Raw genomic sequence first — 26004 nt, forward strand, 5'->3', positions numbered from 1 at the left:
CTCCACAGAGGAACTCTGGAACTCTGTCAGAGTGACCATCATGTTCATGTTTTGCTGGGTGGCCTGCTCTAGGAAGAGTCTGGGTGGTTCCAAACTTATTCCCTTTAAGAATGATGGAGGCCACTGTGTTCTTGGGTACCTTCAATGCTGCAGGAATGTTTTGGTACCCTTCCCCAGATCTGTGCCTCGACACAATCCTGTCTCGGAGCTCTATGAACAATTCCTTCGACCTCATGGTTTGTTTTTTTGCTCTGACTTGCACTGTCAACTGTGGGACCTTATATAGATAGGTGTGTGCCTTTCCAAATCATGTCCAATCAATTGAATTTACCACAGGGGGACTCCAATCAAGTTGTAGAAATACCTCAAGTGTAACGTGTATGCTGGGAGTCAGGAAGCAAGTATAGTGAATGCGCGGGAGTCGACGAAATCAATAAAAAATATATATATAATCCCTGCTGCTGCTTCCCCTTGGGGAGGCATTATTCTATAACGTGTACGCTGGGAGTCGGGAAGCAAGTACAGGGAGTGCACATTTTATAATAAAAATAACATAGTACCAAACAAGAAACACGAAAAGTGTACAGACAGAAACAGAGTCAATATTGCCTCAGAAAAGAACCAAGGGGAGTGACAGATATAGGGGAGGTAATCAGGAAGGTAATGGAGTCCAGGGGAGTGTCATGAGGTGCAGGTAACAATGGTGGCAGGTGTGCGTAATGATTAGACAAATAGCGACGTAGAGCACCGAGGAGCGGGAGTAAGCATCAAGGATGATCAATGGAAACAGGATGCACCTGAGTAATTTCGAGGTTAATAGCAAAGGGTCTTTATATTTATGTAAATAACGTATTTCTGTTCTTTATTTGTAATAAATTAGCAAAAATGTATGATGGGTTATTGTGTGTAGATTGCTGAGGATTTCTTTGTAATTTAATCCATTTTAGAATAAGGCTGTAAGGTAGCAAAATGTGGAAAAAGTCAAGGGGTCTGAATACTTTCCCGAAGGCACTGTATAGGCCTACTGCAATGCTATACAGTTTATTAGGTACACCACCCCGTTCACGAAAATGGTTCACGCGGCCGCGGCTTGCTGTATAAAGCAGGCAGACAGGCATCGAAGCATTCAGTTACTGTTTGATTGAACGTTAGAAGAGCCAAAACGCGTGACCTAAGTGACTTTCAGCCTTGTAAGATCTTCGGTGCCGGGCTCGCCAGTTCCAGTATCTCAGAAACGGATTGCCTCCTGTGCTTTTCACGGACGACAGTGTCTAGGATTTACCGAGAATGGGGCGACAAACAAAAAACATCCAGTCAGCGGTAGTCCTGTGGGTGAAAGCAGCTCATTGAGGAGAGGTCAAAGGTGAATGGCAAGAATCGTGCAAGCTAACAGGTGTGCAGGTAAAATAACAGGTAAATAACAGGTAAATAACAGCGCAGTACAACAGTGGTGTGCAGAACTGAATCTTGGAACGCAAAACTTGTCTGTCCTTGTCATGGAGGAGCTATTGCAGCAGACGACCACACTGGGTTCCACTCCTATCGGCTAAAACAAGAAGAAGCGGCTACTGTGGGCAAGCGATCACCGACACTGGACAGTTGAGAATGGAAAAACATTGCCTGGTCCGACGAATCCCGGTTCCTGTTGCGTCCGCAAAGTCAGGATTTGGCGTAAGCAGCAAGAGTCCATGTCCCCATCCTGCCTGCTGTCAACTGTACAGGCTGGTGGTGGTGGTGTAATGGTGTGGGGAATGTTTTCCTGGCACACAATAGGTCCCTTGATACCAACTGAGCAATGTTTCCACGCCCCAAAGAATTCAAGCTGTTCTGTAGGCAAAGAGGGATGCGACCCGGTACTATATGGGTGTACCTAATAAACTGGCAACTAAGTGTGTACCTGGGCTAAATGTCACTATCTGTAACTAGCTGACCCCCGTAACTCTTCATGGGTTTCCTTGAGCTTGTAACCCCCGTAACTCTTCATGGTTTTGACACCAGTGCCTGGAAATCCAGACTGTTATGGAAAGATTTTACCCCACTATACATCCACACGCTTCAGTGGACTCTGGGACATTAGAGAACACACTCAGGGCTCTAAATAATTGTACAAAGGCTTGGCAAGCAGCTAAGCATTTAGTTAAAGGCCCAGTGCAGGCAAAAACGTGATTTCTCTGTGTTATATATATATATATATATATATATTATATACACACACACACATTTCCACACTTTGAGATTGGGTAAATACTGGAATATTGTGAATATGATAATACCCTTTTAGTTTAAGAGCTGTTTGAAAAGACCACCTGTAATTACAGCCTGTTTTGGCCTGCCTGGTAACATCACCAGGCAGTAAATTATACTGAACAAAAATATAAACACATGTAAAGTGTTGGTCCCATGTTTCATGAGCTGGAAAAAAAAGTCACTTAAGAACAAATTCTTATTTTCAATGACGGCCTAGGAACAGTGGGTTAACTGCCTGTTCAGGGGCAGAACGACAGATTTGTACCTTTCGGTTACTAGTCCAACGCTCTAACCACTAGGCTACCCTGCAGCCCCAGGAGCATTTATGTATGTGAAAAGCCCTTTTATGGAGAAAAACTCATTCTGATTGGCTGGGCCTGGCTCCCCAGTGTGTGGGCCTGGCTCCCCAGTGGCTGGGCCTGGCTCCCCAGTGGCTGGGCCTGGCTCCCCAGTGGCTGGGCCTGGCTCCCCAGTGGCTGGGCCTGGCTCCCCAGTGGCTGGGCCTGGCTCCCCAGTGGCTGGGCCTATGCCTTCACAGGCCCACCCATGGCTGCACCCCTGCCGAGTCATTTGAAATCCATAGATTAGGGCCTAATGAATTCATTTCAATTGACTGATTTCCTTATGAACTGTAACTCAGTCAAATCTTTGAAATTGTTGCATGTTGAATTTATATTTGTGTTCAGTATAGTTAATAGACCAATAAGAAAGAGTTCCAAACCTCTCGTCCAATAACAGCTAGTTTTCCGTTTTGCTGCACCTACTCAGACCACCCCCAGACAGTTCGAGCAAAATTCTTGCTTGCGAAATTGCTCTTTTGTTTCTTTTTGACTATTTTAATTGAAAACAATCACAGTAAGGTGCTTCATCGTTACCCAGAAATGATTTGAGATAATAATGGCTGCATTGGACCTTTAAGTTTGGCACTTCCCCCTGCTGTCATTTTAGTCCTGCGGTGATGTTGTGGTTCCATTCCATTATGATTAATGGAGAGAGAGACAGCTCATATAGCGAGGCTGTGTTAGTGTAGTAACAGCACTCACTAAAGCGTAATGATGATGTATAGGCTGATGACTGCTGCTAAAGTGTGAATGTGTCATACTGTATGTCTCACCGGGGCGATTTTAAGTCTGGACATGTGGTTATGTGAGTGTAGTCAGACAGTTAGATATCGGGGCTGATGTGTGGATGTCAAACCATATCAGCACAATTAAAGGGTAGGCTACAACGTGAACGAGTCACAGTAACATAACAGTGCCACGCACGCACTCACGCGCAGTCACACACACACACCTAGAGCAGCACCTCTGTTGTAAATGTTCACCCAGGGGAGCTGTTTATGCACGTTCCTGTCTCCAAAGTCGTCCGAGGGGAGATGAATCACAGCTTGCATGAAGCCATTATCCATGATTGACGTCACCAGAGGAATGAGTTGAGTGTTGTTTTTTTGTTTCTCTCCAGTCCACGGCTCCTCTCTGTCTCTAGTGTCCAGCACTTCCTCTGCCCACTCCATGGTGAGCGACACTTTGATTCATGTTTGATACACTGTCCAAACACACAGTACCAATGTTAATATACTTAGGGCTGGTTTCCCAGACAAAGATTAAACCTAGTCCCGGGCTAAAAAATAAAAAGTTATTTTAATTGATGTTCTTCATTGAGCATGCTTTTTAGTTCAGGACTAGGGTTCATCTGTGTCTGGGAAACCAGCCCTCAGTGAGCTTTATGGGTGAAAGGGAAGAGGGGCCATCTCAATGTGTCTGACTTGACTGCCGAGTTGCATTGCTAATCAACTGCTTGTGTGAATCCTTATAGCCTGAGGTGGAAACTGAATATGTTCAGATTGTCTGCCTTGCTGTCTTATCCCATGCATACTGTGACCCGCATAAACCTCTCTTCTCTTCTCCTCTCCTCTTTTTCATAGCCGGAGGAGAAATCTCAGTCGGAGGTGAGAACAACTTTACCTTCCACCATTGATTACCTTTGGGACTGTAACATCATAACTGTTAATGAGCCAGCAAGTTATTTGGGTACGACATACTCTATATCCTAATATTATGTTTCCTGTCGATAAGCATTACCTTGTTTGTCTGTTCTCAGATTCGTAAGCTGCGGAGAGAATTGGACGCTTCCCAGGAGAAGGTGTCTGGTTTGACCACTCAGCTGAGTGCTAATGTAAGTTTGATGGCAAATGGTTACTATGCTAAGCACTGTGGCATCATGGTTCCGCTGGTACTAACTGTCAGGGTTGGGGTCAATTGCATTTCAATTTCGGTCAATTCATAAAGTAAACCAAATTCCAATTCCACATTTTCCTCATTGAAAAGCACGGAAGTGAATTGGAATTGGTCTTTCAGTGTACGTTGTGAATTGACTGGAATTTAAATGGAATTGACCCAAACCCTGCTAACTGTATATAATGCCTTGGTTGTGGTCATTGGAATGGATTCGTCCTAGTGTTGCGTGTTACCAGAATTTAAAATGCCTAGAAGTCAAAGAGTTCCAGCATTGCGCGTGGTGTTTTTGTTTACCTTTGCATGGCTTCCTACTGCACATTGAACATGACACTGGGTAATGGTCTGAGAGGGGAAGCAGGCGTTCAGCCCCATTATCTGCTCTCTGAATGTAAACAAACATGACAGCCCTGCAGCAGAAACAGCGTCAGTAACAGCCTAATGAAATGGTACATCCTCGGGCCCGCATCCACACTGGTTATGTGATCTCACAAACAGAGATTTCACAACACAGCAGGCTAGAGCAGCTGTGGGGGGCTTGGGTGGAGTATGAAGGCTGTAGTTCCTTGTAAGAGAACTCGAGTTAGGCTGCTAGAGTATGGCCTGAGCCCCTGGCCTTACCAGCCCTGTAAGACATACCTGCACTAGGACCTGACAGACTGTACAGCCTGATAGTGGAGGAATCAGCCAGCCTGCCACATGCCCCAACACCAGCCCCTCTGTCTGATGGAAACCCTCCAGATCTGTTCCCCGCCTTCTCTTCTGCCAAGCTATCAGCTCATATTCCGTGGCGGCCGGGCTCTGGGCTGTGATAGGAATCAGAACATGTGTTTACTCATACCTCTGTGTGATGATCAGAACAGAAGCACCTAAGTATCCGTCTTCAGCGTCTGTCTGCTACCGGACTCATTCTTTATCAAAGGCAGACTGGTCCCTGACTGGACCTGGATCACCCTGAGCTGAGGCGCTTTAGCCATGTCAGCCAAAAGCCCCAGTCCGGGGGATAGCAGCCCGGTGATGGTGACGTGGTGTCCCCTGAACCACTACCCGTCCCTGGGGAAGGAGGCAACCAGAGGGAAGGCCAGACGCAAGCTGCAGCCCAGGCTGAGACGTAGCCAGAGTTACAGCCCTGCAGGCCACAAGGAGGACAGCAACATACAGCAGGACCTCACTGAGGTGGGATCTGACTGGAACCTCTGGGCTCTCACAGGGCTTCAGGAGCTTTGAGTCTCTGGATGTTTTGTTTGGGAAGTGATCTTGTATGTTGGCCTGTGGGTATTTGTCTGTTTATTGTGGAGCTAGCAGTATAGCCTACTACTGCTACTACATCCTGGTTATTTGTCTGTTTATTGTGGAGCCAGCAGTATTGCGTACTACTGCTACTACATCCTGGGTATTTGTCTGTTTATTGTGGAGCTAGCAGTATAGCATACTACTGCTACTACATCCTGGGTAATTTGTCTGTTTATTGTGGAGACAGCAGTATTGCGTACTACTGCTACTACAGTACATGGCTGGGTTGTGAGCTGTAACTAGAGGTTGGAGCTCAGTGTGTCTGTCCTAGATATGTCAGAGGACAGGCTCGTCTCTGTTGCAATGCTCTTGATGTTCTGCTTTTGTTTAGCCTGTAAAGCTGTTATCAACTACCAGGAACGTGATGTTTGATTTCATGTTTGATTTTTCTTCTTTTTTTTAATTGCATGCTTTAGGTTTTCTGTGTAATGTGAATCGATTGCTCTGATTCTTGTCCTTTGCAAAGCATATCAACAACAGCGATGCATAAGAGAATATGTACTATCTAAAACCCACCGCAGCTTTGGAAATCCTAGCACCTACGGTATGGAATAGTTTTAGCATTTATCTTCTACAACACAAGCCATCCATTGATTTCATGCATTTCAGGTGGTTTCTTTGGATGCATATGATTGCCAAACTGACTGCGTACTGAGCCGGTCTGCAATCTCTTTGTACACCTTCGTCAAATTTCCAGCTGTGGCATTGATGAGTAAATCGACGTGCAGGTTGATAACCAGCATGACTTGAAGCAGCATGTTTCTCTCACACCTGTATCTCTACAGAAGATAACAAATACGTGTGATCCGTTTACTCTGCGTACGAGGAGAAAACATCCGAAATGTTTTCCGCTTAACCCGAATCCCTCTTTTTCCTTTCTCTCTGCTCGTCTGTGGCGGTGAGAAGGTAGCAGGTCTCTGGTTTCACGAAGCCCGATGGTGGCTAGCTAGAGTGTTTTTTTTTTAGGACTCGTGTTGGCCTCATTTTCATCTCTACCAGGCTACTGAACCACGGAACCCTGCCCAGACAGGTAGTCGGCAGAGAGCCTGGCCCATTATATCAGCATGGATCCATTTCTAACATGCAGTGACTCCCCCAGCTGTCCCTGTGGAGCAACCCGACTCCCGTCGTTCTTACTCAAAATACTCAATGTACACCTTGACACGGAAGCCATCATCGCCTGTGTATGTTTTTGTTTTGGCTCTGTGTCTGCATGTCGTGAAAGGTATGTGGGTGTGTTCTTACGAGCGAGACCTTTTCCTAAAACTTTCCCAGGCCTGAGGGGGGGGGGGGGGGGGGGGCGCTTGCGAATCTTACAAATGTGTGTCAGTTGAAGGAGGACAAATGACATTGTCTGCAGGTCAGTTTGCAAACTTACACATGGATAACTGAATGTGTACTGCTGTGTCCGTAGGCTCACCTGGTAGCAGCGTTTGAGCAGAGCTTGGGGAACATGAACATCCGACTCCAGGGCCTTACCACCACGGCTGAGCAGAAGGTAAGGACTGGAGCCGTCAAAATGTCGGTTTCCTCAGAAATATGTCTGTCTTTCCTTGGATGGATTGTGATGCTACCTGTGTTGCTTCATCGTGTTGTTGTATTTTAGGATTCTGAGCTGAACGACCTGAGGAAAACCGTAGAGCACATGAAGAAGCAGAACACAGCAGCCCAGGCAGCCATCGACGGTGTCATCAACCTGCCAGAGCTCACATGCAAAGGTGATAGGCCAGGTGAGAAGTTACCTCCCACATTAACATGAAACCCAACAAGAACAAATTACTATTTGCTAGTGAGAAAAAGGGCATCTGACACCGAATCAGAATGGATTAGAATTCTATGCTGGTCTGTGTCTCACTCTCTCTCTTGTGCATCCCACAGCCTCAGCCAATGAAAGCCCCCAGTCTCAGCAGGATCTGTGTATCCGCAGACAGCACTCGTCTGACAGTGTGTCGAGCATCACCAGCGCCACCAGCCACTCCAGCGTGGGCAGCAACTTGGAGCTGGACGCCAAGAACAAAAAGACGAAGAAGAACTGGGTAGGTCCTCCACTCTCTGTCTATCTAGCTGGCTGGCTAGTTGTCTGTCTGTCCCTCTATGTCTGTCTGTTTATCAACATGGCTGGCTAGCTGTCTGTCTGTCCCTCTATGTCTGTCTGTTTATCAACATGGCTGGCTAGCTGTCTGTCTGTCCCTCTATGTCTGTCTGTTTATCAACATGGCTGGCTAGCTGTCTGTCTGTCCCTCTATGTCTGTATGTTTATCAACATGGCTGGCTAGCTGTCTGTCTGTCCCTCTATGTCTGTCTGTTTATCAACATGGCTGGCTAGCTGTCTGTCTGTCCCTCTGTCTGTCTGTTTATCAACATGGCTGGCTAGCTGTCTGTCTGTCCCTCTATGTCTGTCTGTTTATCAACATGGCTGGCTAGCTGTCTGTCTGTCCCTCTATGTCTGTCTGTTTATCAACATGGCTGGCTAGCTGTCTGTCTGTCCCTCTATGTCTGTATGTTTATCAACATGGCTGGCTAGCTGTCTGTCTGTCCCTCTATGTCTGTCTGTTTATCAACATGGCTGGCTAGCTGTCTGTCTGTCCCTCTATGTCTGTCTGTTTATCAACATGGCTGGCTAGCTGTCTGTCTGTCCCTCTATGTCTGTCTGTCTATCAACATGGCTGGCTAGCTGTCTGTCTGTCCCTCTATATCTGTCTGTTTATCAACATGGCTGGCTAGCTGTCTGTCTGTCCCTCTATGTCTGTCTGTTTATCAACATGGCTGGCTAGCTGTCTGTCTGTCCCTCTATGTCTGTCTGTTTATCAACATGGCTGGCTAGCTGTCTGTCTGTCCCTCTATGTCTGTCTGTTTATCAACATGGCTGGCTAGCTGTCTGTCTGTCCCTCTATGTCTGTATGTTTATCAACATGGCTGGCTAGCTGTCTGTCTGTCCCTCTATGTCTGTCTGTTTATCAACATGGCTGGCTAGCTGTCTGTCTGTCCCTCTGTCTGTCTGTTTATCAACATGGCTGGCTAGCTGTCTGTCGCTCTGTCCGTTCGTCTCTCTGTCTCTGTCTGCACGTCTAATCTGTCAGATGTTCTTGCCCTTTCCTCCAATCCTTCTGTTTGTGCTCAGCCTTCTTGCGCAGGAGCAAAGGTGAATATGGTTATTGTTGTTAGTGAGCTGCTCTAGAAACTAGATTGTGAGTTGAGAATGGTGAGGTGTTCTCTTATTACACATGGCAAAACCGCAAAGAAACTGCACGCCACTACGAAAAGGTCACCTGTAATCTGTTAGTCGGGAGACACGAGCTTAGGTCAATATACTCATGCATTTTCTGCCTGTAGAAAAGAGGTGTGGACACAGTATGTATGTTGGTTGAACACTGCCTGTACTAACCTATGAAGTCAAATGAAAATGTCTGCGCGTGTGTTCTTTTGTCCTGACATGATGCTGTTGCGTGTGCTGGAGGGAAGGTGAATGATGACTATGTACGCAGACGGTGATGATACTAGTATCTGTGTATTAGTTAGAAGTACAACCGTGGCGTACCTGACTATTTGACCACAAGGGGGCAGATGACTACTGAGTTTAAATATCTACATCTCCCCTTTAGTGGTTGAGTAGTCGTGTCAATTAGTGAGAAGTTTATAAAAGGTGATAACTCTTCCTCCCTAGCCTTCTATTCATTCCTTGTTTGTAGCTGTGAGGATATAGTTTGCGTTCAGTCTCTTTAGTGAGTAGCCTTGTGGACAGCCTATTCTATTCTACAAATCCACTCTACCTCTATTGTGTCTCCACGCTTAAAGTTGAAATGGTCTATGATCAGCATGCTATGGTCTTGTCTTTCCCCTCTTGTGCTCTCCTACCGTGTGGAGGTTTATGAGGTAAGATTAACACACTAATTTCCAAAATTGACTTTTATTCCTTGATTAGGTGGAGATAGTGAAAGAGTAGAAGTTTGAAAACTGTTTTGTGATTCAAAATGTATTTCTGGGCCCCTTATATGTCTGTGTGCTTTACTATGTAATCAGGTCTCTCTGTTTACTTCTCTTCTCTGACCCCATCCCCATCCTTGGCTGCAGCTGCGGAGCTCCTTCAAGCAGGCATTTGGGAAGAAGAAGTCGTCCAAGTCTGCGTCCTCCCACTCCGACGTAGAAGAGATGGCCGACTGTTCCCTGCCCTCCTCCCCCAAGCTAACTGCATACAACGGCTCCACCGCCTCAACACCCATGATCCGGAACTCCCACTCCAACTCTCTGTGAGTACCTGGGCCCAGGCTATTAGACACTAACCTGTTTCTAAATGGGAGGGGATAGTGGATCATAGTGGAGGCTCCCTGTTTTCTCATTTAATACAGTCAACTCAGGGGTCTGGAAGATCACATGACCGTATTAATGATTACTACTGACTCCCATAGTGTCTGATACAGCTCTCTCAACAGCGTTATATCATATATTCACTACCGTTCAAAGGTTTGGGGTCACTTAGAAATGCCCTTGTTTCCCATGAAAACATAGATGAAATCAGTAGCAAAATGAATAGGAAATCTAGTCAAGACGTTGACAAGGTTATAAATAATGATTTTTGATTGAAATAATAATTGTGTCCTTCAAACTTTGCTTTCGTCAAAATAATCCTCCATTTGCAGCAATTACAGCCTTGCAGACCTTTGGGATTCTAGTTGTCAATTTGTTGAGGTAATCTGAAGAGATTTCACCCCATGCTTCCTGAAGCACCTCCCACAAGTTGGATTGGCTTGATGGGCACTTCTTACGTACTATACGGTCAAGCTGCTCCCACAACAGCTCAATAGGGTTGAGATCTGGTGACTGTGCTGGCCATTCCATTATAAACAGAATACCAGCTGACTGCTTCTTCCCTAAATAGTTCTTGCATAGTTTGGAGCTGTGCTTTGGGTCGTTGTCCTGTTGTAGGAGGAAATTGGCTCCAATTAAGTGCCGTTCACAGGGTATGGCATGGCGTTGCAAAATGGAGTGATAGCCTTCCTTCTTCAAGATCCCTTTTACCCTGTACAAATCTCCCACTTTACCACCACCAAAAATCAAATCATATCAAATGTATTTATATAGCCCTTCGAACATCAGCTGATATCTCAAAGTGCTGTACAGAAACCCAGCCTAAAACCCCAAACAGCAAGCAATGCAGGTGTAGAAGCACGGTGGCTAGGAAAAACTCCCTAGAAAGGCCAAAACCTAGGAAGAAACCTAGAGAGGAACCAGGCTATGAGGGGTGGCCAGTCCTCTTCTGGCTGTGCCGGGTGGAGATTATAACAGAACATGGCCAAGATGTTCAAATGTTTATAAATGACCAGCATGGTCAAATAATAATAATCACATGCAGAACAGTTGAAACTGGAGCAGCAGCACGGCCAGGTGAACTGGGGACAGCAAGGAGTCATCATGCCAGGTAGTCCTGAGGCATGGTCCTAGGGCTCAGGTCCTCCGAGAGAGAGAAAGAAAGAGAGAAAGATAATTAGAGAGAGCATACTTAAATTCACACACGATACCGGATAAGACAGGAGAAGTACTCCAGATATAACAAACTGACCCTAGCCCCCCGACACATAAACTACTGCAGCATAAATACTGGAGGCTGAGACAGGAGGGGACAGGAGACACGATGGCCCCATCCGATGATACCCCCGGACAGGGCCAAACAGGAAGGATATAACCCCACCCACTTTGCCAAAGCACAGCCCCCACACCACTAGAGGGATATCTTCAACCACCAACTTACCATCCTGAGACAAGGCCGAGTATAGCCCACAAAGATCTCCGCCACGGCCCAACCCAAGGGGGGGAGCCAACCCAGACAGAAAGATCACATCAGTGACTCAAAGCACTCAAGTGACGCACCCCTCCTAGGGATGGCATGAAAGAGCACCATTAAGCCAGTGACTCAGCCCCTGTAACAGGGTTAGAGGCAGAGTATCCCAGTGGAAAGAGGGGAACCGGCCAGGCAGAGACAGCATGGGCGGTTCGTTGCTCCAGAGCCTTTCCGTTCACCTTCGCACTCCTGGGACAGACTACACTCAATCATATGACCCACTGAAGAGATGAGTCTTCAGTAAAGACTTAAAGGTTGAGACCGAGTTTGCGTCTCTCACATGAGTAGGCAGACCATTCCATAAAAATGGAGCTCTATAGGAGAAAGCCCTGCCTCCAGTTATTTGCTTAGAAATTCTAGGGACAATTAGGAGGCCTGCGTCTTGTGATCGTAGCGTACGTGTAGGTATGTACGGCAGGACCAAATCAGAGAGATAGGTAGGAGCAAGTCCATGTAATGCTTTGTAGGTTAGCAGTAAAACCTTGAAATCAGCCCTTGCCTTGACAGGAAGCCAGTGTAGGGAGGCTAGCACTGGAGTAATATGATAAAAATGTTTGATTCCAGTCAGGATTCTAGCAGCCGTATTTAGCACTAACTGAAGTTTATTTAGTGCTTTATCCGGGTAGCCGGAAAGTAGAGCATTGCAGTAGTCTAACCTATAAGTAACAAAAGCATGGATACATTTTTCTGCATCATTTTTGCACAGAAAGTTTCTGATTTTTGCAATGTTACGTAGATGGAAAAAAGCTGTCCTTGAAACAGTCTTGATATGTTTGTCAGAAGAGAGATCAGGGTCCAGAGTAACGCCGAGGTGCTTCACAGTTTTATTTGAGACGACTGTACAATCATTAAGATTAATTGTCAGATTCAACAGAAGATCTGTTGAAAGACCCCCAGACCATCACATTGCCTCCACCACCAAAATACAGAAATACCTTATTTACATAGGTATTTAGATCCTTTGCTGTAAGACTTGAAATTGAGCTCAGGTGCATCCTGTTTCCATTGATCATCCTTGAGATGTTTCTGCAACTTGATTGGAGTCCACCTGTGGTAAATTCAATTGATTGGACATGATTGTGAAAGGCACACACCTGTTTATATAAGGTCTGGTTGACAGTGCATGTCAGAGCAAAAACCAAGCCATGAGGTCGAAGGAATTGTCCGTAGAGTTCCGAGACAGGATTGTGTTGAGGCATAGATCTGGGGAAGGGTACCAAAAAATGTCTGCAGCATTTGAAGGTACTCAAGAACACAGTGGCCTCCATCATTCTTAAATGGAAGAAGTCTGGAACCACCAAGACTTTTCGTAGAGCTGGCCACCCGGCCAAACTGAGCAATTGGGGGAGAAGGGCCTTGGTCAGGGATGTGACCAAGAACCCGATGGTCACACTGACAGAGCTCCAGAGTTCCTCTGTGGAGATGGGAGAACCTTCCAGAAGGACAACAATCTCTGCAGCACTCCACCAATCAGGCCTTTATGGTAGAGTGGTGAGACGGAAGCCACACCTCATTAAAGACACATGACAGCCAGCAAGGACTCAGACCATGAGAAACAAGATTTTCTGGTCTGATGAAACCAAGATCGAACTATTTGGCCTGAATGCCAAGCGTCACATCTGGAGGAAACCTGGCACCATCCCTACAGTGAAGCATGGTGGTGGCAGAATCATGCTGTGGGGATGAGTTTCAGCAGCAGGGAATGGGATACTAGTCAGGATTGAGGGAAAGATGAACGGAGCAAAGTACAAAGAGATCCTTGATGAAAACCTGCTCCAGAGCGCTCAGGATCACAGACTTGGGCAAAGGTTCACTTTCCAACAGGACAACGACCCTAAGCACACAGTCAGACAACACAGGAGTGGCCCAGCCACAAGTCTCTGAATGTCCTTGAGTGGCCCAGCCAGAGCCTGGACTTGAATCTGATCAAACATCTCTGGGGAGACCTGAAAATAGCTGTGCAGCGACACTCCCCATACAACCTGACAGAGCTTAAGAGAATCTGCAGAGAAGAATGGGAGAAACTCCCCAAATACAGGTGTGTCAAGCTTGTAGTGTCATACCCAAGAAGACTGGAGTCTGTAATCGCTGCCAGTGGGGCTTCAACAAAGTACTGAGTAAAGGGTCTGACTAGTTACACAAATGTGATTGGTTCAGTTTTTTACATTTTTATAAAATTGCCAAATTCTCTAAAATGACGTTGTAGGCAGCTTATGGTAGAGAAATTAACATTACATTCTCAGGCAACAGCTCTGAGATTACATTAACATTACTGCAGTCAGCATGCCAATTGCGAGCTCCCTCAAAACTCACAGACATCTGTGGCATTGTGTTGTGTGACAAAACTGCACATTTTAGACTGGCCTTTTTATTGTCCCCAGCACAGGGTGCACCTGTGTAATGACCATGCTGTTTAATCAACTTCTTGATATGTCACACCTGTCAGGTGGATGGATTATCTTGGCAAAGGAGAAATGCTCACTAACAGCGACGTAAACAAATTTGTGCACAAAATTTGACAGAAATATGATTTTTGTCCGTATGGAAAATTTCTGGAATCTTTTATTTCAGCTCGTGAAACATGGGACCAATAATTTACATGTTGTGTTTATAGTTTTGTTCAGTATACAGTGGCAATAAAAAGTATTGGAACCCTTTGGAATTACCTGGATTTCTGCATAAATTGGTCACCAAATTTGATCTGATCTTCATCTAAGTCACAACAATAGACAAACATAGTGTGCTTATATAATACAAATTAATACAGATTATTGTATTTTTCTTGTCTATACTGAATACATCATTTAAACATTCACAGTGTAGGTTGGAAAAAGTATGTGAACCCCAAGGCTAATGGGGTCAGGAGTCAGCTAACCTGGAGCCCAATCTATGAGACGAGATTGGAAATGTAGGTTTGAGCTGCCTTGCCCTATAAAAAAACATGTATTTTTTAAATTGAGTTTGCTATTCACAAGAAGCATTGCCTGATGTGAACCATGCCTCAAACAAAAGAGATCTCAGAAGACCTAAGATGAGGAATTGTTGACTTGCATAAAGCTGTAAAGGGTTACAAAAGTATCTCTAAAAGCCTTGATGTTCATCAGTCCACGGTAAGACAAGTTGTCTATAAATGGAGAAAGTTCAGCACTGTTGCTAATCTCCCTAGGAGTGACTGTCCTGCAAAGATGACTGCAAGAGCACAGCGCAGAATACTCAATAACGTTAAGAAGAATCCTAGTGTCAGCTAAATACTTACAGAAATCTCTGGAACATGCTAACATCTCTGTTGATGAGTCTACGATACGTAAAACACTAAACAAGAATGGTGTTCATGGGAGGACACCACGGAAGAAGCCACTGCTGTCCAAAAAAACATTGCTGCATTTCTGAAGTTTACCAAAGTGCACCTGGATGTTCCACGGTGCTACTGGCAAAATATTCTCTGGACAGATGAAACTACAGTTGAGTTGTTTGGAAGGAACACACAACACCGTGTGGAGAAAAAAGGCACAGCACACCAACATCAAAACCTCATCCCAACTGTAATGTATTGTGGAGGGAGCATCATGGTTTGGGGCTGCTTTGCTGCCTCAGGGCCTGGATAGCTTGCTATCACCGAAAAATTCATTCCCAAGTGTCTTTGTCCGCCAATTGAAGCTCAACAGAAGTTGGGTGATGCAACAGGACAACGACCCAAAACACAGTAGTAAATCAACAACAGAATGGCTTCAACAGAAGAAAATATGCCTTCTGGAGAGTCCTGACCTCAACCCAATTGAGATGCTGTGGCATGACCTCAATAGAGCAGATTACACCAGACATCCAAAGAATATTGCTGAACTGAAACAGTTTTGTAAAGAGGAATGGTCCAAAATTCCTCCTGGCCGTTGTGCATGTCTGATCCACAAATACAGAACATGTTTGGTTGAGGTTATTGCTGCCAAAGGAGGGTCAACCAGTTATTAAATCCAAGGGTTCACATACTTTTCCCACCCTGCACTATGAATGTTTACAATAAAAACACGAGTGTGTTATTAGTTTAAGCAGACTGTGTTTGTCTGTTGTTGTGACCTAGATGCAGATCAGATCAAATGTTATGACAAATTTGTGCAGAAATACAGGTATTTCCAAAGGGTTCTTCTTGCCACTGTATATATACAGTACCAGTCAAAAGTTTGGACACACCTTCTCATTCAAGGGAAGACATCAAAACTATGAAATAACACACATGGAATCATGTAGTAACCAAAAAAAGGGTTCAACAAATCAAAATATATTTGAGATTCCTCAAAGTTGCCTTGATGTTGCCTTGATGTTCTTCAAAGTTGCCCACACACTTGGCATTCTCTCAACCAGCTTCATGAGGTAGTCACCTGAAATGCATTTCAATTAACCTTGTGCCTTGTTAAAAGTTAATTTGTGGAATTTATTTCCTTCTTTGAGCCAATCAGTTTACTCAAAGAAGGAAATATTTCAAATTTTAAGAACTTTGAAAGTTTCTTCAAGTGCAATTGCAAAAACCATCCAGCGCTATGATGAAACTGGCTCTCATGAGGACCTCCACAGGAAAGGAAGACCCAGCGTTACCTCTGCTGTAGAGGAAATATTCATTAGAGTTAACTGCACCTCAGATTGCAGCCCAAACAACAAATGCTTCACAGAGTTCAAGTAACATTCACATCTCAACATCAACTGTTCGGAGGAGACTGCATGAATCATGCCTTCATGTTCGAATTGCTGCAAAGAAACCACTACTAAAGGACACCAATAAGAAGAAGAGACTTGCTTGGGCCAAGAAACACGAGCAATGGACATTAGACCGGTAGAAATCTGTCCTTTGGTTTAATGAGTCCACATTTTAGATTTTAGATTCCAACTGCCGTGTCTTTGTGATACGCAGAGTAGGTAAGCAGATGATCTCTTCAGGTGTGGTTCCAACCGTGAAGCGTGGAGGAGAAGGTGTGATGGTGTGGGGGTGCTTTTCTGGTGACACTGTCAGTGATTTATTTAGAATTCAAGGCACACTTAACCAGCATGGCTCCCACAGCATTCTACAGCGATATGCCATCCCGTCTGGTTTGAGCTTAGTGGTACTATCATTTGTTTTTCGACAGGACAATGACCCAACACACCTCCAGGCTGTGTAAGGGCTATTTGAACAAGAAGGAGAGTGATGGAGTGCTGCATCAGATGACCTGACCTCCACAATCACCCGACCTCAACCCATTTGAGAGGGTTTGGGATGAGTTGGACCGCAGAGTGAAGAAAAAGCAGCCAACAAGTGCTCAGCATATGTGGGAACTCCTTCAAGACTGTTGGAAAGCATTCCCCATGAAGCTGGTTGAGAGAATGCCAAGAGTGTGCAAAGCTGTCATCAAGGCAAAGGGTGGCTACTTTGAAGAATCTCAAATATCTCAAATAACTCTTTTTTTGGTTACTTCATGATTCTACATATGTTATTTCATAGTGTTGATGTCTTCACTATTATTCTACAAATAAAGAAAAACCCTTGAATGAGTAGGTGTGTCCAAACTTTTGACTGGTACCGTGTGTGTGTGTGTGTGTGTGTGTGTGTGTGTGTGTGTGTGTGTGTGTGTGTGTGTGTGTATATATATATATATACACTGTATATCCCAGTACCCCAAGCTGTGTATGTATGTGTATGTTATCATTAGAGACTGCATGGCCTCATTGTTTTAGTCAATAGTTGGATGTTTGTATTGAAGCTGTTCTTCTCTTGTCCGTCTGTTTGTCTGTGTGTGTCTCTAGTCCCTTTCTCTCTCCCCTGCCTGTTAGTGGGCGTGCCTGGGGCGGTATCACTGGGGTGTTGAGGACTGGTTCTCTCGCTCGGTAATAGAGTATGAAAAATGTCTGAATAACCCACATTCACTTTATGAGCAATTCTGATGATGGCTAATCCTAACAAATGTCCTTGATGCACCAAATTATTATTTAACCAATTAATATCAACTCGATCATTCATGCCATGTTGTGCCATTGCAACTGGAATTCTGAGCCAATCACACACATCCTTCACAGGACCTTGATCTTGTCCTGTTTACAATTGCCTGAACCCCTATCTATCGCACAGTGATTCAGTGCCTCTGGATTAACTTGGAATAAGCGACAATAATTTTTTGCAGTGACAAACCAATAATTTGTACAGCATGTTACTGAGTTAAAAAAAAAAAATCTTTGTAAGAAAATTATAATTGTGCTCCATGAGGTTTCTCGGGGATGTGCTCTTGAGGACTAGCATTCTGTTTATCCCTGAACTGACCAGACATCTGTCTCGTGTGCAGGATCTCAGAGTGCACAGACAGCGAGGCGGAGACGGTGATGGCGCTCCGCAGCGAGCTCCGAGACAAGGAGATGAAGCTGACTGACATACGCCTGGAGGCCCTCAGCTCCGCCCACCAGCTGGACCAGCTCAGGGAGTCCATGAACCGCATGCAGGTGAGGGTGTCTGAAACAGGACCACATGTGACCATTGATATGACATGATGAGGGCCTGGAGGTTTCCCTGACCTAGTGACCTGGCATTTTCCTGGTCAAGGTTTGCATGGTCAGGGGGAAACTCCTCACCCTAGCAATGACCACGCAAACATTGGCCATCACAAAGCATGCCAAATACAAAGTCGTACGATGCTATGAGCTGTGTGTGACCTGGTGTGTTGTAACCTGTCCGCAGGGCGAGATAGAGAGGCTGAAGACCGAGAACGATTGTCTGAAGATGGAGAGTCAGGGCAGCTGCAGCAGAGCAGCCTCACAGGCCTCAGTGGCCTCACCCTCAGTGGGCCAGTCACAGCATAGCCTCGCTCTAACAGAGTCCACCAGCCTCGGTAAGAGAGAGTGTGTGAGTGAGCGAGCGAGCGTGCGTGCATGCGATCGCGCCTGTGTTAGTCTTTGTGCGTGAGCACGTGCATTCACCTGTCCGTGTGTGTGTGTTTGTAGTCCTGTCTGCTGTAGCTAATATCTATGTCCCTGTCTCTGTAGACATGTTGTTGGAGGACAACGGGGACGGTAGCTCACGGAAAGAAGGACGACACGTCAAAGTGGTCGTAACTCTAGATGAGGATGCCAAGTGGAAAGAGGTACGAAACTTCTAACACTTCCAACCCACCAGAAATTACAATGGCTACCAAAAAAATGTATGCCTTTCACCTTATTTGTCCTTAATATCAGATCTTATGATAAGTTCGTCCTCATATTTTATAGGAGCGTAGACCTCGCCAGTTCCTGATTGGTTGCATTGGTGTCAGTGGGAAAACCAAATGGGATGTGCTGGATGGGGTGGTCAGACGTCTCTTTAAGGTAAATCAACAGACACTAAAAACTCAGCCTGTTATAGGAGTGACTAGAGTGACACTTGTATCTGACATGTGATTGGTTGGTGGTCCATTGCCCTGTATCTGATGTTTGATTGGTCCCTGGTCCTGCAGGAGTACATTATCCACGTGGACCCAGTGAGCCAGCTGGGTCTAAACTCAGACAGTGTCCTGGGCTATAGCATCGGGGACATCCATCGCACACGTGGGACTGACACCCCTGAACTTCTGCCCTGTGGATACCTCGTTGGAGACAGTGACACCATCTCTGTCTCCCTCAAAGGTATGGGCAAGAATGGAACTCTCGGAAGTTTGGAAAATTAGAACTATACCTCTACCACTCGCATTGTTTTTGCTAGCAGTCAATATTTAAATCAATTTGAACCATGTAATTCAAAGCGGTCTGGATCAGTCAATAACAACACCAGTGAACCTATACTTTAATATATGTGTCCTCTGCTGCCCCCTGCCTGCAGGTGTATGTGAGCACAGCCAAGACAACTTGGTGTTTGAGACGCTGATCCCCAAACCCCTGCTGCAGCGCTACGTGTCTCAGCTCCATGAGCACCGTCGGATCATCCTGTCTGGCCCCAGTGGCACCGGGAAGAGTTTCCTGGCCAGCCGATTGGCCGAACACATAGTGCTTAGGGAAGGGAGAGAGGTCACCGATGGGACCATTGCCACATTCAACGTAGACCACAAGTCCAGCAAGGTCTGTCAAACACTATCATGATTAATATGTTGAATGTAGGGATACTTTCTGTATGATAGTGGAGGTGCCAAAATGTAACCGATATGGAAATATATGAGAGAGGAGATTCACAAATGGAAATGCTTATTCCCCTTACATTTGCAAATTGGAACTGTTGGAGGATACAGTAATTGGAAAAGAGTGTTGCCAGGTGACATATGACGTAGATAGATCAACGTAGATCAACGATCAGTGGAGCGAGGTTCGCCATCACTGGTATTGACTTTTTTTGCTTTTGTAGTAATACTCTACTTCTTACTAAAATGTCTAACGTTTACAAACCCAGCAGGTTTGGTCTGCTCTAGTTGTAATAGGTTTATACATTGTGCGTGGCTTTTAAACTGTATTTTTGCTAACATAGGTACACATATAAACCATGGTATAGAAGGATGTACAGTGGCTTGCGAATGTATTCACCCCCTTGGCATTTTTCCTATTTTGTTGCCTTACAACCTGGAATTAAAATGGATTTGTTGGGGGGGGTTGTATCATTTGATTTACACAACATGCGTACTACTTTGAAGATGAAAAATGTTTTTTATTGTGAAACTAACAAGAAATAAGACAAAAAAACAGAACTTGAGGGTACATAACTATTCACAGCCTAAGTCAATACTTTGTAGAGCCACCTTTTGCAGCAATTACAGCTGCAAGTCTCTTGGGGTGTGTCACTATAAGCTTGGCACATCTAGCCACTGGGATTTTTGCCCATTCTTCAAGGCAAAACTGCTACAGCTCCTTTAAGTTGGATGGATTCTGCTGGTGTACAGCAATCTTTAAGTCATACCACAGATTTTCAATTGGATTGAGGTCTGGGCTTTGACTAGGCCATTCTAAGCCATTTAAATGTTTCTCCTTAAACCACTAGAGTATTGCTTTAGCGTTATGCTTAGGGTCATTGTCCTGTTGGAAGGTGAACATCCATCCCAGTCTCAAATCTCTGGAAGAATGAAACAGGTTTCCCTAAAGAATTTCCATGTATTTAGCACCATCCATCATTCCTTCAATTGGAACTGTTGGAGGATACAGTAATTGGAAAAGAGTGTTGCCAGGTGACATATGACGTAGATAGATGAAAACCATCCCCACAGCATGACACTGCCACCACCATGCTTCACTGTGGGGATGGGGTTCTCGGGGTGATGAGAGGTGTTGGGTTTGCGCCAGACATAGAGTTTTCCTTGATGGCTAAAAAGCTTAATTTTAGTCTCATCTGACCAGAGTACCTTCTTCCATATGTTTGGGGAGTCTCCCACGTGCATTTTGGCAAACACCAAACATGTTTGCTTATTTTCTTTCTTTAAGTAATGGCTTTTTTCTGGCCACTCTTCCGTAAAGCCCAGCTCTGTGGAGTGTACGGCTTATGGTGGTCTTGTGGACAGATACTCCAATCTCCGCTGTGGAGCTTTGCAGCTTCTTCAGGATTATCTTTGGTCTCTTTGTTGCCTCTCTGATTAATGCCCTCCTTGCCTGATCCGTGAGTTTTGGTGAGCGGCCCTCTCTTGGCAGGTTTGTTGTGCTGCCATATTCTTTCAATTTTTTAATAATGGATTTAATGGTGCACCGTGGGATGTTCAAATTTCTGATATTTTTTTATAACCCAACCCTGATCTGTACTTCTACACAACTTTTTCCCTGACCTGTTTGGAGAGATCCTTGGTCTTCATATTGCCGCTTGCTTGGTGGTGCCCCTTGCTTAGTGGTGTTGCAGACTCTGGGGCCATTCAGAACAGGTGTATATATACTGAGATCATGTGACACTTAGATTGCACATAGGTGGACTTTATTTAACAAATGATGTGACTTCTGAAGGTAATTGTTTGCACCAGATCTTATTTAGGGGCTTCATTGCAAAGGGGGTGAATACATATACACGCACCATTTTCTTTTTTCAATACGTTTATAAAAAATTAAACAAGTAATTTTTTCATTTCACTTCACCAATTTGAACTATTTTATGTATGTCCATTACATGAAATCCAAATAAAAATCTATTTAAATTACAGGTTGTAATGCAACAAAATAGGAATAGGATGAATACTTTTGCAAGTACCCTTGTTCTCTTGGGACATCTTCATCTGCAGGCAGGGTTTCACAGCTCTCTACCTGAGAACAGAAAACATCAAAGAAACAGGTTTCATTATATACTCAAATTAGACAGCACTGAATATTATGTTGCTACATGTATATCTCTGTCCTAAGTTTTCCCCTCTAGGGACTGGTACTGGAGAATATTTTCATAATAGTACCACAAAGGTACTTGCCCTATCCAGAGTAGCCTACTCTCTCCATTCTCTGACAGCTGGAGCTGCTAAAGTTAATCTTTTCCCTGTCCATGGCTGTTAGCTACCTAGCTACAAATGCATTTTGAGTTTTTAGTTTTCAATGATACATACATCAAGATATCTAGCTAATATGAAGTTTTTATTTAACTAGCCAAGTTAGTTAAGAACAAATTCTTATTTACAATGACGGCCTACCCTGGCGACGCTGGGCCAATTGTGCGCCGCGTTATGGGACTCCCAATCACTGCCGGATGTGATGCAGCTTGGATTTGAACCAGGTACTGCAGTGACGCTGAGATTCAGTGTCTTAGACCACTGCGCCACTCGGGAGTTAGCCTGCGGGTGATATATTTTTTCACTTAGCTAGTTATACCGTCTGTAAAGTTGGCTAGCTAGCTAGGTATCACGTTTCGGGTAAGATCCAGATGCAGACAGTGTCGAAGTAACAAAAGTTTATTACTAATACAGGGGCAGGTAAAATGACAGATCAGAGGCAGGCAGAGGTCAGTAATCCAGATAGGGTTCAAAAGGTCCAGAACGGCAGGCAGTCTCAGGGTCAGAGCAGGCATGAGTCAATAATCCAGTGTGGTGGGGCAAGGTAGAGAACGGCAGGCAGGCTCAAGGTCGGGGCAGGCAGAAACGTCAAAACCGGGAAAAACTCTAAAACAGGAACTAGAACAGACAGGGGGGGAAAACGCTGGTAGGTTTCACGAAACAAAATGAACTGGCAACAGACAATCGGAGAACACAGGTATAAATACGCTGGGGATAAATGGGGAAGATGGGTGACAACTGGAGGGAGGTGGAGACAAGCACAAAGACAGGTGAAACAGATCAGGGTGTGACACTAGATAACATTACATTAGAGGCTCATTTGGGTTAACTTTAGCCTGCACACTAACACGAAGTTACTGTATCAAGCTAGCTAGCTAATAATATATTGTTTTTGATCATTTTCTAAATGTATTTATCTTGTAAATATAAATATGTTCTCCCACTACCTCCATTTTCTGGGTCCTAAGAAAAACAAAATAATGGGAAATCTTCCCAAGGTTTTTGGTGGTAGCAAAATGCAGCCAGCTAGTGATGGGATGATTGATACCGGAGCTCTGATGCCATTTTCAAAGCATACTGATTCGACACAACATATCAATGCTTGTATCAAAGCAAAGATTATGGATTTCCTGACAAGATACATGTCTCTAACAATGGAAGCCCTTGTCTGCAAAGCGGCACTGTGGGCTGTTTAGTTCCTGCCTGTCCTTTCTTTGGATTGGTGGATACATCTCATTATTGTAATCCCGTCAACCGTCTGTATTCAATAGAGAGAGATGCTATGCTACTAGCCTCATGTCATGAATATGCAGAGACAACTCCGATATTTTCTCACAGTTGCCGGGATGTCAGGTGTCCAACTTATGTCGGTACTCGTAACAACTTCAGCATTACGAAACTTATTTTCCACAAATAAACCTCATGTAGCAAATAGGCCATACATTTTTTTTTACCTGATGGAGGGAGACAGATTTTCCGCCGAGTTGGGCCTCTCTTCCTCTCTGATCAAAGTAACAATACCACGTGATAATGACGTTCAAAGCTTTGGACGTCACACTATCATCAGACAGGTGTTGGAACTCGTAACCGAGTGCACCAACCTCTGCTGAAAGCTTTCGGTTTTTTAACTAGATACCTTCTTAGCCAACCTGGTCTCAAATTCGCGACACTCCATTTAGTATGATATGTTACGTTTGGAATGGCTAAATAAGACAGATGGTTACTTAAGTCAAAAATGAAAGAAGTGTGGTCGATCGGGGTTAATGAGTTGGCGTTATTCCAGAGTTTTGTGAGTTCGAATCTCATCACAGACAGCTTTAGCATTTTATCTACATAGCAACTTACTACTTTTTATCTACTTTAAAACTACTTACCATGTTAGCTAACCCTTCCCCTAACCTTAACCCTCTAACCTAATGCCTAAACTTAACCCTAACCCCTAGCCTAGCTAACGTTAGTGAACTAGCTAATGTTAGTCACTAGAATCCGTAATATATCATACATTTACAAAATTTGGAACATATTGTACGTTTTGCAAATTCGTAAACATATTATACGTTCTGCAAATTTGTAACATATAATACTCATTGTAATTCGTAACATATACAAATGGGTGAGGGACATCCAAAAATGAATACATTCCATATGAAACGTAACATATCATGCTCAATGATGTGTCTCGGAATTACGTACAGAATCATGTGAAATGCTCTGAGGTCAAATCGCAACATCAAGTGGAAAGATAGCTCAGGGCCTAGAGCCAAATGTCATAGGAATCTATCCTGAAATCATAGCACACTTTTATAGAATCTTGACAGGATCGATTTTTGATTTTTTTTTTTTTTCTTAAACAGTGATTGTAAATGAAACCTCTCTAGTAGTTGTTATTGGTAATCATCAATTTATCGATCCAAAGTTTTTTTAATTACTAATCACTAATGTGATTAGCATAAGGTTGTAAGTAACAAGGACATATCTGAAATGGGCAGAAAGCTTCAATGATTGTTAATCTAACTGCACTGTCCAATTTACAGTAGCTATTACAGTGAAACCATGCTATTCTTTGAGGACAGTGCACAGTTATGAACTTGAAACTGTATTAATAAACCAATTAGGCACGTTTGGGCAGACTTGAAACAACATTTTGAACAGAAATGCAATGATTCATTGGATCAGTCTAACACTTTGCAAATACACTGCTACCATTTAGTGGCCAAAACCTAAACTGTGCCTAATCTGGAATAATACATTGTGGCCTTTTTCTTGCATTTCAAAAATAATGAAAAAAACATGTTTTTCCTTTGTATTATCTTTTACCAAATCTAATGTGTTATATTCTCCTACATTAATTTCAAATTCCCACAAACTTCAAAGGGTTTCCTTTCAAATGGTATCAAGAATATGCATATCCTTGCTTCAGGTCCTGACCTACAGGCAGTTAGATTCGGCTATGTTTTCCAGCACTTCTGTTAACGACGGCGAGAACAGCTGTTCGGCAGGTGGGAGAAAAGGACACTGTGTGCTAGCTTAGCCAGCTAATCCGAAGGAGGACTTTGGTACACAGCAGGCGGGAGCCGGGGGCGACACTGTGTGCTATCTAACTAGTAAGAGTTCATGCAGGAACCAATGGGATACTCAAGGGGGGTGGGGATATTCATGAAGGAACCAATGGGATGCTCGAGGAGAGGTATTCTTGCAGATGATGGAATGCCCACATGCAGGAACACCCCAAATTGCGGGCTGCAGTTGCACACTATTGGAATTTCATGAAAGCCCCAAAGGGTTCACTAAGCCTCGGTTTCCCATCACTACAGCCAGCCATGTGGAAGATTGGAGGACACATAGGCACCAAAGTTCCAGCAGACTGACTCTGGTCTTCCAACATGGAGCCTGCTGTGGTTGCTCGGTGATTTGTGACGCACCTGCAACCCCTCTATAGATGAAATGCTTGATATGTCATTAGTAATGTACTGTGGTATTTTAGAGGCTGTATGGGGAATCATTTTGTGGTTCATGTGGAAATGATTAACTGTACTGTCTTTGTCAACTCTTCTCTCTGGTGTCCAGGAGCTGCGTCAGTACCTTTCTAACCTGGCTGACCATTGCAACAGTACGAGTCATGGGGTGGACATGCCCCTGGTGGTAGTACTGGACAACCTGCACAACGTCAGCTCTCTAGGAGAGGTCTTCAATGGCCTGCTCAGCTGCAAGCACCACCGATGGTCAGTACACACACACACACACACACACACACACAGAGACACACAGACACACACACAGGTGCACACACTCACACAGTGTTTATTTGCTTGTTCTTAATCTTAAATGTATTGCCTTGTTTGTTCCCAGTCCTTATATCATTGGAACAATGAACCAGGCTACATCATCCACTCCCAACCTGCAGCTTCATCATAACTTCAGGTACATCATATCTATAATGTGTTACTGTCTTTTTTACAGTTACAAGATAATGTTA

General features: G+C 44.4%; 1 protein-coding gene across 1 annotated transcript in view; it reads left to right on the top strand.

The window, feature by feature from the left end:
- Nucleotides 1-26004, top strand: part of LOC139407868 (neuron navigator 2-like) — a 115217-nt gene that overhangs the window by 84660 nt on the left and 4553 nt on the right. Inside the window, exons 19-34 of the mRNA XM_071151741.1 lie at nucleotides 3709-3761; nucleotides 4172-4195; nucleotides 4348-4422; nucleotides 7189-7272; nucleotides 7381-7504; nucleotides 7653-7810; nucleotides 9846-10021; nucleotides 17380-17460; nucleotides 17913-18066; nucleotides 18302-18452; nucleotides 18607-18704; nucleotides 18829-18924; nucleotides 19053-19221; nucleotides 19415-19650; nucleotides 25596-25750; nucleotides 25878-25949. Of these exons, the coding sequence (XP_071007842.1) occupies nucleotides 3709-3761; nucleotides 4172-4195; nucleotides 4348-4422; nucleotides 7189-7272; nucleotides 7381-7504; nucleotides 7653-7810; nucleotides 9846-10021; nucleotides 17380-17460; nucleotides 17913-18066; nucleotides 18302-18452; nucleotides 18607-18704; nucleotides 18829-18924; nucleotides 19053-19221; nucleotides 19415-19650; nucleotides 25596-25750; nucleotides 25878-25949 (1906 nt within the window). The remainder of the gene's footprint in view (nucleotides 1-3708; nucleotides 3762-4171; nucleotides 4196-4347; nucleotides 4423-7188; nucleotides 7273-7380; nucleotides 7505-7652; nucleotides 7811-9845; nucleotides 10022-17379; nucleotides 17461-17912; nucleotides 18067-18301; nucleotides 18453-18606; nucleotides 18705-18828; nucleotides 18925-19052; nucleotides 19222-19414; nucleotides 19651-25595; nucleotides 25751-25877; nucleotides 25950-26004) is intronic.

Source organism: Oncorhynchus clarkii, chromosome 1, assembly GCF_045791955.1.
Source record: "Oncorhynchus clarkii lewisi isolate Uvic-CL-2024 chromosome 1, UVic_Ocla_1.0, whole genome shotgun sequence".
Taxonomy (NCBI): Eukaryota; Metazoa; Chordata; class Actinopteri; order Salmoniformes; family Salmonidae; genus Oncorhynchus; species Oncorhynchus clarkii.